This window comes from Lacerta agilis, chromosome 17 (assembly GCF_009819535.1).
Source record: "Lacerta agilis isolate rLacAgi1 chromosome 17, rLacAgi1.pri, whole genome shotgun sequence".
Lineage (NCBI taxonomy): Eukaryota > Metazoa > Chordata > Lepidosauria > Squamata > Lacertidae > Lacerta > Lacerta agilis.
In genome coordinates this window covers 14,444,761-14,457,620 of record NC_046328.1, presented here as the reverse complement: position 1 = coordinate 14,457,620, position 12,860 = coordinate 14,444,761, and the positions used below count along the sequence as shown (strand labels likewise).

Genomic DNA, 12,860 nt, shown 5'->3' with positions numbered 1-12,860 from the left:
CGCCCCCACCTTATGATGCCACCATTCACGTTCCTCTGATTGCCAAAGACAGTAACTGTTCCTTTTGGAACATGTAGGAGGCAAGGGCTCTTTCCACCCGAGGCTGTGCTGTTTCCTGTGACGTTGTGACATTCAGTGCAGCTCCTCTCCCCTCAGAAATAGCCTTCATATGGCACTTTTGAGTTGCGTTTTGGCTTTTGGTGGGGCGGCACACTCAGCCGAGCAGGCGGAGGGAGTCATCACAAGTACGGGCATCTGTGATGATGATGCACGGCTGAGTCCCAAGGATTGATGTGGCACTGTGGATTCTGTCCCAACGTGCCAGCACCATGCATTTTGCAAACAAGCATTACCTTTGAAAGGTCAAACAAAATACAAAGGATACGTTGGGTTTGGTTCATAGGTGCAGGTCAACCAGGGAAGGCTCATGGGCTTCTCCCTGCACTGCTGGCCTCGAGGCAGCTAGCCAGCCACAGTCGGGAGCAGAATGCTAGGCCAGATTGACACACTTGGGTCTTCTCCAGAAAACCAATTATTCATGTGCTGATAAGATCAAGTACGTTGTGTGTGTGTGTGTGTGTGTGTGTGTGTGTGTGTGTTCCTTTTGAACGGTGCATTCCTTGGCCGCATACTGTACAGGGTTCTCCTCTGCATCCTTCTTTTAGAGAAATAGAAGAGGGTGATCAACAGAAAGGGCACAGCTCTTCATTTTAGCAACAGGACAAGAAACCACCTTGTCCTCTGCCATTTGTGACAGGTACACGAAGGCCTGGCTTTATGGTGTGTGGGTATCACGATCGATCATTCATTTTCACACATTCAAACACACACACAAAAAAAACCTTGCGTGACGTTACTGTTGACAGATAGCTTAGTCAGGATGTTCCAAGGAAATACTCGTAAGCTCTGGCTGGGTGAAAGCTGCTTCCCTTCCACCCCCTTCCATTTATTTGTACAGTCGTACCTTGGAAGTCAAAATGGAATCCATTCCGGAAGTCCATTCAACTTCCAAAATGTTCGAAAACCAAATTGCGGCTTTGGAAGCTCCTGCAGCCAATCAGAAGCCACGGAAGCCCCATCAGATGTTTGGGTTTCAAAAGAACGTTCACAAACCAGAACAATCACTTCCGGGTTTGCGGCGTTCCAGAGCCAAAATGTCCCGAGTCCCAGGGCATTCGGGATCCAAGGTACGACTGCAATTTCTCGATCCGATTCTAATTTCTCAGTTTAGCTTTTATATTTATTTGTTTTATAAGGGAAGGGTTCTGCAAGATGCACCTTCTGTTTGCTCATCTGGCAGAAGCTGTCAGGGCCACGGAAGTTGTTGGCAGCTAGGTAAATATTGGAGGACTCCTTGCTTTTGCACTGAGGCCTGCTAGCTGGCTGGCTGGCAGGCAGGCAAGTCCCTCCTGTCCTGTTCACCTGATGCCTCCCAGAGGAAATTATTCTGAGAGGCTTAGGTGGAAGAGCAAGATGCTCAGGGGCATATTATGCGAACAAATGGTGCATGTGTCCACTAGGAGGTAGACTGGGATCTACTGGGAGATGTCTGGAGTGCTCTGCATTAGGAGGCCTGCCTTTGGAAAAGGAATGCTAAGAAAAATGCAGTGCGCCCTTTGTAAAAACGGCGCTTGCAACAGCTTTCTGGCCAAGGTATGCGTGTGAGGGGACTCAGCTATTTTGCCCACAGGAGGGAGTGGCAAAAATGCCTGGCCGCTTGCATGGCCTCCTCAGAGATACAAGGGCTTCAGGCTCATTGTGGGAACATGAGCTCTTGAAGACAAGCTTGCCTGCAGAGACTTTAGAATCATAGAATTGGAGAGGTCCATGGGGGGTCATCTAGTCCAACCCCCTGCAATGCGGGAATCTCTTGTCCAATGTGGGTCTCGAACCTCAGATGACCTAAGCAAAGTGGTCAGTGTGTTTCAAGGGCACTTGCTCAGGAGAACTGCCCAATCGTGGGAGGCAGATCTGAAGGAGTGCAAATCTCCCACCCTGTGCATCTTTAGGAAGAAGCAAGGGCCACTGGGCTCAATGGGGCAGTGTGGTGTAGTGGTTAAGAGCTGTAGAATCGCAATCTGGTGAACCGGGTTCGCGTCTCCGCTCCTCCACATGCAGCTGCTGGGTGACCTTGGGCTAGTCACAGTTCTTTGAAGTCTCTCAGCCCCACTCGCCTCACAGAGTGTTTGTTGTGGGGGAGGAAGGGAAAGGAAAATGTTAGCCGCTTTGAGACTCCTTCGGGTAGTGATAAAGCGGGCTATCAAATCCAAACTCTTCTTCTTCTTACTCTCCATCTGCCTCGCAGCCAGCATGAATACGTAGCCATAATGTGGGAAAGAAGCCCACCTGTCACTGCTGACCTCCACCTATCAGGAATCCTGAGCCTGGCTGCTTCAAGGGGGAAAGAAGTGGATAAACCCAGCATTAACTTCTGCAGCATATGCTCCAGAATAGATTAATGCAGAGTGTGGCCACTGGTCTACAGGGCAAATGAGGCCTTAATGCCGAATCCCCCCCCCTAGCTCATTTGTTGACTTGAGGGTGATCTGCGGTGCTGAGCTCCTTGAGGAAAGCTCCTTGAGGAAAGAAGGGAATCCTACATCTCCCCACCATTTTAATTGGGTGTACGTTTAAATGGGCGATACTAGGTTGTTGCTTGCTTGCTTTCTGTAATAATAATTAATTATAATAAATTTATTATTTATAACCCACCCATGTGACTGAACTTGCCCTATATGTATTTTAAATTTTAAGTGTTTCAAGATTGACACACACACATATATGATGCAGCTAAAACAAAGAGGCAATGGAAGGTAGGGGGAAGAGAAATTTATTTTTCGGTCCAAAGATGGCAAGACAAATGCCTTCTGAAATCAAGCTGCAATCCTATTATGTGTTTATTTGGAAGTCTGCCTAGGAACTCAGTGGAGCTGATTCCTAAGTAATGCTGTTTAGGATTTCAACTCTGCAAACATGGGGCTGTCTTTAAAGGCCTCCCCCCCCCCAACCCCGGTTTGAACCATCTTGTGTGGCAGGGATTATTCTGTGTTAAGTGGAGGAATAATCTGAACGCTAGTAAACCATTTTCCCAAGGGGGGAGGGAGGGAAGCTGTCATAATTTGTCCTGGTATGCTAGAAGCAAAAGTGGTTAAGAGGTTTGATGGATTATTGAGCAGCATTAAAAATGGAGCATGCTTAATGCTTTGGAGTGAGCAGCACCAACACTCTCCATCTATGGGTCCCAAAGCCCTTCCCAAACACCAGTTAATTGCCTGGCAGCTCCTACAGGCCAACCTCCCACACAGATGGACATAATAACAACAACTCGCTTTCATTTGAAGCCTGTTTATTTTAGTCAGGAAACCTCTCTGGGTTTCTGGGAAAGGAGGGCCACATGGTTGGGGCTGAGCACCTGAAAGGCACCCCGCTCTCTGCAGACACTGGAATTGCTCAAGGTAGGCTGCCCAGGTGATGCCACGGGGAAGGGGGGGGGCCTCTGCTCCACCCTTTGCCTAGGTGTCAGGAGAGGAAAACACATACATAAGCAGAGTCATCCCGTCCTTTGGAACAGCCGCAGCCAAAGAGATCTTCAACTCCGTATGATGGCAGGAGTGGGACTCTGACAAGCTTCTAAGCACATAAGCAGAGGCCTGGATCTTCATCAGACCCAAGGCCCTCTTCGCCAATCAGGACAGTTAAAAGAAAGTATTTCCTCCCACAGTGCACAGCTAAAGCTATGAAACTTCAGGAGGCAGTGATGACCACCTACTTGGATGGTTTAAAAAGAGGATTAAGCAAATTCATGGAGAGAGGGAAGGCTACTGGGGATGCAAACTTGAATAAAATATTGGGGGGCAGTTAAAATAAACCCTGTCCCACATCATCAATCACATAATGTGGCGCGTGCACGACATTTGAATGGAAATCCTCCTCAACTTGGGGAAGGATGCCCCCCTCAAATATTTTATTGGAGGGGCTGAAGGGACCTCGGCCCGAACAGTTGGCTCCTATGGGGCAGGGGTACCAACTTGAGTAAAATATTGGTGGAGGCCCTGCATAATCAGTCACAAGATGTGGCAAACACCTCATTTGAATGGCAATGCCCATCAACTGGATGGGGAGCTGTCCCCCTCAAATATTTTATTGGGGGGCTGACGAAGGGACCTCGTCCCCTAGGAACTGGCTCTTACGGGAACGAAGATTCTGCTTGTGGGCTTTCCATTGGGGCATTTGGTTGGCCACTGAGAGAACAGGATGCTGCCCTGGACTGGCCAGCAGTCAGGCTGTTCCGCTGCTCCATTCTCACAACAGGAAGCCCCCTACCCAGCAGGGGTGCCACCTTTGGGGGGGGGCAGGTAAGCCCAGCCTCGCATAATCGATCACATGGCACGGTGCGCGCGCACTAGTTGAATAGCAATGCCCATCACCTTGGGGGGGCGGTACAGCCCCCTCAAATATTTTATTGAGCGGGCTGAAAGCCCTAAGAGTTGGTTCCTATGCCCCCCAGCATAACCGAACGGGAAGCGTCCTCTCTCCTACCTCAAGTTGGGCTCTGGTCCTTTTGGCAGGCCTGACCCAGCCAGCCGGATCCACAGCAGGCGGCGGTGGCGAGGCGCTCTGCACGTGCTCTGGGCCCTGGGCGGGGCGACGCAGCCAAGCCCGTCCCGCCCGCCCCCTCCTCCTCCTCCAGTCCCGCCCCCTCGCGCCGCCCCGCCTGGCCTCCCGCCCCGCCCTCGCCGCTCCTGCGGCTGCCATCCCGAGCGCGAGCTGGGCCAGCCGGCGATGGGCAGCCGCGACGCGGAGCCGCCAGGAGAGCTGCAGCCCGACCCCGCCTGAGCCTGCCTGGATCAGTAGCCGCCGCCGCAGGATGGGCTAAGGCTCGGGCCCTGCCGAGGCCAAGGAGGAAGCGAGCAGGCAGGCGGTGAGGAGAGGAGAGGAGCCCGCCGCCCGGGCGCGTTAGGCAGGCTGCCGGCCGCGCTCGCCTCCGCCTCGGCTCGCGCCTTTGTTCTTGCCCGCCCGCCCTCGCCGAGGGGGCGGCGGCGGCGGCTCCTCATGGGCAGCGCGGTCGGGGCGCCCCGGGCTGAAGCGCTGCTGCCTCCGCCTCCGCGGACACCCTGCCTCCTCCGCCGGGGGATGAGCGCCCCCCGCCGCCGCCTCCTGCTCCGCCGCCCGGGCTCGCCGCTGCCGCCCTGACCGGCCCTCGGCCCGCCGCCGCCGCCGCCTCCGCCGCTATGGTGGACCCGGTGGGCTTCGCCGAGGCGTGGCGCGCGCAGTTCGCCGACTCGGAGCCTCCCCAGATGGCGCTGCGCTCGGTGGGCGACATCGAGGCGGAGCTGGAGCGCTGCAAGGCGTCCATCCGCCGCCTGGAGCTGGAGGTGAACAAGGAGCGCTTCCGCATGATCTACCTGCAGACGCTGCTGGCCAAGGAGAAGAAGAGCTACGACCGGCAGCGCTGGGGCTTCGCGAGACCCGCCCGCGCCGGCCTCGACGACGACGACGAAGACGAGGGGACGGCCGCGGCCGACGACGTCGGGGCGCAAACGACCGGCCAGGCCAGGCCGCCACCGCCAAGCGGCAAACCCCACCACCATCACCGGCCGCGCCCGCCTGCCCTCCGCAAGCTCTCGGCGGCGCATAGCGACGGCTCCGAGGCGGACAGCCCGACGCAGCAGCCCGACGGCAACGGCGAGGCGACGGCGGAAGGGGGTTCCCCGGCCAGGGCCCGGGCGGCTCCCAGCGGCGGGAACAGCAGTAGTAGCCGTCGCCAGCGCCTTCTGAGCGTCTCCTCGGAGAAGGAGGCGGGCGCCTTTGAGCCGGTGGGCAGCCGGGAGCGCGGAGGGGGCGGCGGCGGCGGCGGCGCGGCCAGCAACGTGGCGGCGTTGCGCTGTAACTTCGAGCGGGGGCTGAAGAAGTCGTTGACGACGGCAGCGGCGGATGGGAAGGAGCCGTTGTCAGCGCCGCCCTGCTCGTCGGAGAAGCCCTTCTACGTGAATCTGGAGTACCACCACGAGAAGGGCCTGGTGAAGGTGAACGACAAGGAGGTCTCGGACCGGATCAGCTCGCTGGGCAGCCAAGCCATGCAGCTGGAGGCACGTAAGAAGCTCTTGCCAGGGCTGCGCGGCCGCTCGACCGAGGCCTGCTTCGGCGACGGCGACTACGACGACGCGGAGCTCAACGCCCGCTTCCTCAAGGACAACCTGCTGGACGGCAACGGCGCTGCCCGCTCGTCCTCCGCCTGGCAGGCCGCCCCCTCGGACTTCCAGCCCTACCAGAGCGTCTACGTCGGGGGCATGATGATGATGATGATGGCGGCGGGGGGCGAAGGCGCCGGGGAGCCCGGGGGCAAAGGCGCCCCGCCGACGCCGTTCCTGCGCGGCCGCGAAGGCGCCGCCGTGGAGCCGGAGAAGCCGCTGACCTGGCCGCGCCGCTCCTACTCGCCGCGCAGCTTCGACGACATCGGCGGCGGCTACACGCCCGACTGCAGCTCCAACGAGAACCTCACGTCGAGCGAGGAGGACTTCTCGTCGGGCCAGTCCAGCCACGTCTCGCCCAGCCCCACCGCCTGCCGCCTCTACGGTCGCGACAAGAGCCGCTCGCCCTCCCAGAACTCCCAACAGTCCTTCGACAGCAGCAGCAGCCCCCCGACGCCCCAGTCCCAGAAGCGGCACCGGCAGCAGCAGCAGGTTGTGGTCTCTGAGGCCACCATCGTGGGCGTCCGCAAGAGCGGGCAGATCTGGCCCAGCGACAGCGACCTGCCTGCCGGCAGAGCCTCTCTGGACAGCTGCTACCACCTTGGAGAGGCAGGTGGGTGGGAATCTCCCTTTGTGTCCTTGTTCTTCAAGAGGGAAGGGGTGTCCCCCTTTTCTGTAGCATGCAGCAGTGTTGAAATTCGTGATAATGGTGTATGTGGGGGTGCCTTTTGTTTTCTGATGGTCCCTTTAGAAGGTATGGGGGTGGGGATATGATTTAGCCATATAGCCTCTTAGTGACTCTGTGCCTGACTGGGTTGGGGGAGTTTCTGACCTCCCACTTTGCACAGCTTTGTGATGCCTGGCCTGGCCTGGCCCACTCAGGTGAGTTGCTCAGGTTGGGCCTTCTCTGCTGCCTGCCCTTAGTTGGGTCAGGTGGTGCCATCCCAAGGTTCCTTCTCTTTCTATGGAAGCTGGGAACTCTCCATCTGGGGGCTTCACGTGGTCCTTTATCTCTTGGGGGGAGGGAGGTGCCAGCATGTTGGGGTGCCCCAAGGATCCTTGGCTCTAGAATGCAGATGTTGGGGTGGCGTCAGTGGAGGAGGAGGGTGTCCAACTCAAGTGGCCCTTGGACCAGTGGATCCTGCCTCTTTAGCCTGGTTGGGGGATTCTGTTGTATTGCTCAGAATGACAGGGGAGCAGGGTACACCTGAGCCCCCTCCATCCTTTTGCCTCCTGAATTTGGAAGACTTCATGGACTAACCCCGGGCTTTAATGGGCTGCTCAGATGTCCTTGCGCTGCTTTTGAGATGTTATGGAGTGTGGCTTGGCTTGTGTGGTCCATGGGTCACCTGCCCCATTTTATTTTGCAGGAGTTGCTCTGTGCATTGTGCCCCACAAAACTGAGGTAATTAGCGAGTGGTCCCTGCCTCTTTGTTGGGTGTGTTGGTGCTGGGGTGCCCTAGAGGTCCTGGGTGGGGGTGTCTGCACCCGTGCTTGATGGACTGATGCCATCATGACTCGATAGTTGACAACAGCTAATTTCAATTTGCTAACAGTAAGGATATAGGAAGCTGCTTTATACAATCAGACCAGTGGTCTTGCTCTGTTCGAACAACACCTACTGGCAGGGCCTCTTCAAGCCCTACCTGGAGGTGTCCTTGGGGATTGAACCTGGGACCTTCTGCATGCCAAGCAGGTGTTCCGCTGCTGAGCTGCTCCCTTCCCCCAGTGTTAACAGGCATGTTGTGTTTTGAGTCAAGGGCCAGATTCTACCTGTGATTCATTTTCGCCTGCAGTCATCATATGATAGACGTGCAGTCATCACATGATGGTTCCGGGTGTGTGAATTGGTTGCACCTGGAAGTCATCTGGCTCAGCCTTTCCCCAACCTAGTGCCCTGCAGCTGTTTTGGACTACGGCTCCCAGCCGCCATGGCCATTGAGGGGAATTGTAGCTGCAGGGCACCCAGTTGGGGGAAGGCTGGTCCTAGCCCCTTGCCCTTTCATTTAGGAACCTGCCTTGTGTCATTTCAGTGGGATGCTAGCTCATCACCTGCAAGGCTGGACATGCTACTTTATTGGGCCTGAGACTGCTATGCTCCTGTCTTACTTTTAAGGAGTGCGTCTTCCTGGCGTAAACACTGGCCAGGTGTGCGTTGTGTGTCCAGGCAGATGCTGGACTTGATGAGAGCAAGGCCACTTAGGAGCTGCGTGTACCTTTCTAACAGACTCTGGCTTCCCTCGTTCAGTTCTGAGATGATGGACAGTGGTTGTTGCTGCTGGAACTTGCCCCTGCAGCATGCCAGGCATTGTCACTGGACCTCTGCTTAAAGAGCAGGACAGGTTTAGCAAAGCAGTAGCTGATTCTGTATAACAGGTCTAGCAAAGGCCTTGGATAATAATTTATTATTGAGTTATATCTCCTCATGCTTCCAGGAAGTGCCCTTCAGGTAGCCTACAGCCCCACAAATTCAGCCCAGTACCAATTAAAAATCTACATTTGAAATCTTAACATGTACATGGGTAATGGGGGGAGAGCAAGGGGCATGAAAGTGGGGGGGGGGCATTGCATGCTGACAATCATTCTAAAACGAGAGACATTTCTTTTTAATATTGATGGATGCTGGAGGTGCTGAACTGGAAGAAGTTGTGGCTTCTGGAGTGAGAGTCCAGATTGCTATATATATCCTTCACCTTTGTCATTCCCAGAGTCAATATTGTAATAAGGAACAGCGCCTGACATTTGCAAACAGCTAAATTCCTGCCTGCTTGGCTGGGCTTCAAGAGGCTCTCAGAGTAGAGAGGTTTTGAAGCTCTCAAGGAGAGTTGGGATCCTTCCGTCCTCCTAGTTTGGCATTTGTAAATATTTAAATGCAGGTAGAGTGTCCGCCTCTCATTTATTTCCTGAGAATTTCTCTCCCCACCACCCCACATTATATTGGGAGGGGGGTTGTTTGGGCTCTGAGCTGGCTTTGGCACATGGAAGGCGAAGGCTCCTTATCCTCAAAGTGACCTCTCCCCTCCCTCCCTCCCTCCCAGATTAGAGAACCCTCAATTTCTTTTCTTCTCAAGACTTGTGGATCTTGTGGGAGAAGCATGGGGGGCGGGGGGGGGGGGTAGGAGAGGGAGGAGGCTCAACCACTGGTCTAATCTGAACTGCAGCCATCTGTCCTGTGATGATGCTCTTTAGATGTCTGGGAAGCCTCTCCGGCTTGCAGTTTCCTGGGCAGGAACAATAGGAGGGGAGGGGAGGGTGCCCAGGCCAATGCCTCAGGGCCCTCTCTTCTCTTTCAGCTGCCTGGGCTGCCCTTGCAGAGAGGCAGGTGCTTTTCAAATGGGTATTCCCTCCTCCACACACAAAAAGCTTTTGCTCTTTTAGCAGATGAAACCCTGAAACTGTGAGGCACCAGACCTGGTTCCCCCCCCCCCCCCGGAAGCCCAGAATTTGTGTGTGTGCATGCAAAGGGTCATGTCTCTCCATCCCACAGAAACAGCAGCGCAGTACCTTGAAGAGCAAGCCTGATGCAGGAAGAAAGGGCCCCTTTCCATCAAGGCACTAACTACCTCCACAGTTTTATTTTGTTTATGCTTCCATGTTGTTGTTGTTGTTGTTGTTGTTGTTGTTGTTATATCCTACCATTTCAGCAGACTGGGCTGCTAAATTCAGCATACACAAATCACAACAAGATGGATGAAATACAAAAAAAGCTAAAAAGGTATAAAAGAAAACGATTAAGGATAATTTAGAATTAAGGCAACGTTAAAAACCAATCTATTAAAATGCAGGTAATCCAAAACATGCGCTGCTCCTGGTGGTTAATAATACAGGAAAAGGCACATTTTTAAACAATTAAGGAGCATGGCAGCGTAAATGTAAAAGGGTTACAACCAGCACTCTAAATTGTGCCCAGAACTGAAGCTGCGGTGAAGCAGGAATGAGTTGCATACTCTCCTCCTCTGACTGTGATCAAGAGCCTGGCTGAACCAAACTCCTTCAGAGGCAGCCCCACATTGAGTGCATTGCAGTAGTCCAGGCGACATGTAAATAAGGCCCACATTCCCGCGGCCTGATTGGACATCTCTGGGAATGGGTGTAGTGGGTACATTAGCCTCATTTGTGCAAAGGTGTTCCTTGGCACTGATGCAATCTGGGTATTTAGGCTCAGAAGATGAACCCCCGGAAAATGAACTTGGGTCTTCAAGCGCAGCACAACCCGCATCCAATGCAGATCGAACCGTGTTCCCTATTGGCCAGGAACACCTTTGACATGTCTGGATTAAGTTTCAATTTGTGCGTTCTCCTGACGCCATTTTGGATGGGGGGTAAAGTCTCAACGTCTTCAGGGAAACCTGGAGTTGAGATGAAGCCATGTGCTCAAGTGCGCTGCCTCAAAATGCCCAGACACCATTTGGGGGGCGGGTATTCAAGGAGGTCTTTTCTAAAAAAAACCAAAAGCCTTCCCACCAATTCTTTCAGGTTCAGTGGACCAATGCTCTGTTGTAGAGTGGCATTTGCCACTCAGCCGGGCCCTCTCAGGCAACTTTTGTAAGCCAGGAAGGGTTAAGTGCATACGTGGCTAGGTTCCAAGATTCCTGTTCGCACCTTCAGATTACACAAACATCCTTCAGAACTGGACGAGCAGGTGCCAAAGTGACCTGCTGCAAGGGTGCAAACCGCTTTATCTGCAGAGTGCCTTGTAAACTGGTCACCGTGAGGGTTCTCGAGTATTATCTTGCAAGAGATACCAGAGGCCCTGGAAAAAGCTCTTCCGGACAACTCTGCCCCTCTGCAGTGGTGGCAGAGAAAGATGATCCTTCGCACCCCTTGGAACAATCCGTGAAAGGTTATCTTTTCTGCGCTAATGGCTCTCTTTTCAAGATCTCCAGGGAGCCTGTTTGGTTTTGCTGAGTGGGTTGCTTGAGGGCCATTTTGTCAGCTGCCCATCCAGAAAGTCGGACAGTCCCCAAGACCCATTGGGAAGTGGTTGGCATCTGCCACTCTCCTTATGGGAGCCTTCATAAAAAAGGTAAAGAACCCCTGGATGGTTAAGTGCAGGCAAAGGTGACTATGGGGTGCGGCGCTCATCTCCACTTTCAAGCTGAGGGAGCCGGCGTTTGCCACAGACAGCTTTCCAGGTCATGTGGCCAGCAGGGGTAAACCACTGCTGGCACACGGAGGACCGTGACGATAGCCAGAGCACATGGAAACGCCATTTACTTTCCCGCCGCAGTGGTACCTTTTTATCTACTTGCGCTGGCATGCTTTTGAACTGCTAGGTTGGCAGGAGCTGGGACAGAGCAACAGGAGCTCACCCCATCGTGCGGATTTGAACTGCTGACCTTCCAATCACCAAGCCCAAGAGGCTCAGTGGTTTACACCACAGCCCCACCCGCTCCCTAGGAGCCTTCTTAATCGGTCTTCAGTTTGACCGTGCAGGGGGAATAATCCTAATCCACCTAACAGTGAGAATCTACTCCTGTGGCAGAGTTGTGGGGGACCCCCCCATAATTGCTGCTTGGGGGTGAGCTACACGGTACATTACTGCTATTTGTCCATTTATTGCATTAATATCCAACCTTTTCCTCCAAGGAGCCCAAGGTGGCATACATGGTTCCCCCACACACACTCTTAATCCCCACAACAGCCCTGTGAGGTAGGCTAGACTGAGAGGCAGTGACTGGCCTAAGGTCACCCAGTGAGCTTCATGGCTGAGCGGGGATTCGAACCCAGTTCTCCCAGGCACTACTCTGCCACCTTAGGATGCACAGGGTGGGGGGGGGTCATATGTTTGAAAGCCCCTGTCCATGTGCTTGGTTCTTCCTCCTTGTTGCTTGGTGGTTCTTCACTGCTTTGAAGGGTCTCCACTGCCATCCCACTGATTGTGATTTCCTTTCCTGAGCTCTTGGGCTTGGCTGTTTGTGGTCAGGGGATGCCCCCCCCCCACCCCTTGAATGGTTGAAAAGGGGGAGCTCCCGCAAGCTTTGATTATAAACCTTTGGGGAGAACTGGAGGGGGGGGCAGTGTTATTTTTCTCATTGTATTTTTAAAGCTGGTGTGTGCTGTGGGGGGGGGGGGCTTCTTGGTATTCAGAATGCAAATCCCTCCAGATCAAAGCTTGTCTCCTCATTTTGCTTGGGCCTCAGAATCTGCAATGTTCTCCCACTTTATTTTGTGTTACAGCGTTTCAGATGCCAAGCTGGGGGCAGTGTTAGGTGTTCTGACTGGGGTTGCGAATTTTGTTATAGTGGGGGGTTGGTAGCAAAGCTCCCCTCTTCCAGCTTTCCTCTTTCCCCTCCATTTGGTCTGAGACAGGAGCAAAGAATATGGAGTAGCATAACTTCACGGAAAATATTTCACACCCTTCTCTTAAGTGACATTTGGCTCTCCCAATATTTATTTACCTACTTAATTTATAGAGCTGCGCCATAGCAGAAGAACTCTAGGAAGCCAGTGTGGTTTCATGGTTAGTGTCGGACTAGGACCTGGGAGATCAGGATTCAAGTCTGGGTGACTTTGGGCCAGTCATAGCCTCTTAACCTACCTCGCAGGGTCGTTGTAGGGATGAACGGAGGAGGGAACCGTCTATTTCTTGGTGGAAAGAAGGTGGGATATAAATGCAGTAAACAAGCTCTTCAACTTACCTGCTTAGGAAAGCTGGAGGGGCCAGCC

At 54.1% G+C, this 12,860-nt stretch overlaps 1 protein-coding gene and 1 long non-coding RNA gene across 2 annotated transcripts in view; one reads left to right on the top strand and one right to left on the bottom strand.

Moving 5' to 3' along the window:
• Window positions 1-3,329: 3,329 nt before the first annotated feature.
• Window positions 3,330-4,649, bottom strand: LOC117038865. Its single transcript, XR_004425723.1, has 2 exons — window positions 4,540-4,649; window positions 3,330-3,512 (listed from the first exon to the last, which is right to left on the bottom strand). It is a non-coding gene; the product is annotated as an uncharacterized LOC117038865 (long non-coding RNA).
• Window positions 4,650-5,213: 564 nt separating this feature from the next.
• The window catches only part of BCR (BCR activator of RhoGEF and GTPase), an 82,060-nt gene continuing 74,413 nt past the window's right edge, over window positions 5,214-12,860 (top strand). Inside the window, exon 1 of the mRNA XM_033136143.1 lies at window positions 5,214-6,804. Within this exon, the coding sequence (XP_032992034.1) occupies window positions 5,232-6,804 (1,573 nt within the window). The 5' untranslated portion in view covers window positions 5,214-5,231. The remainder of the gene's footprint in view (window positions 6,805-12,860) is intronic.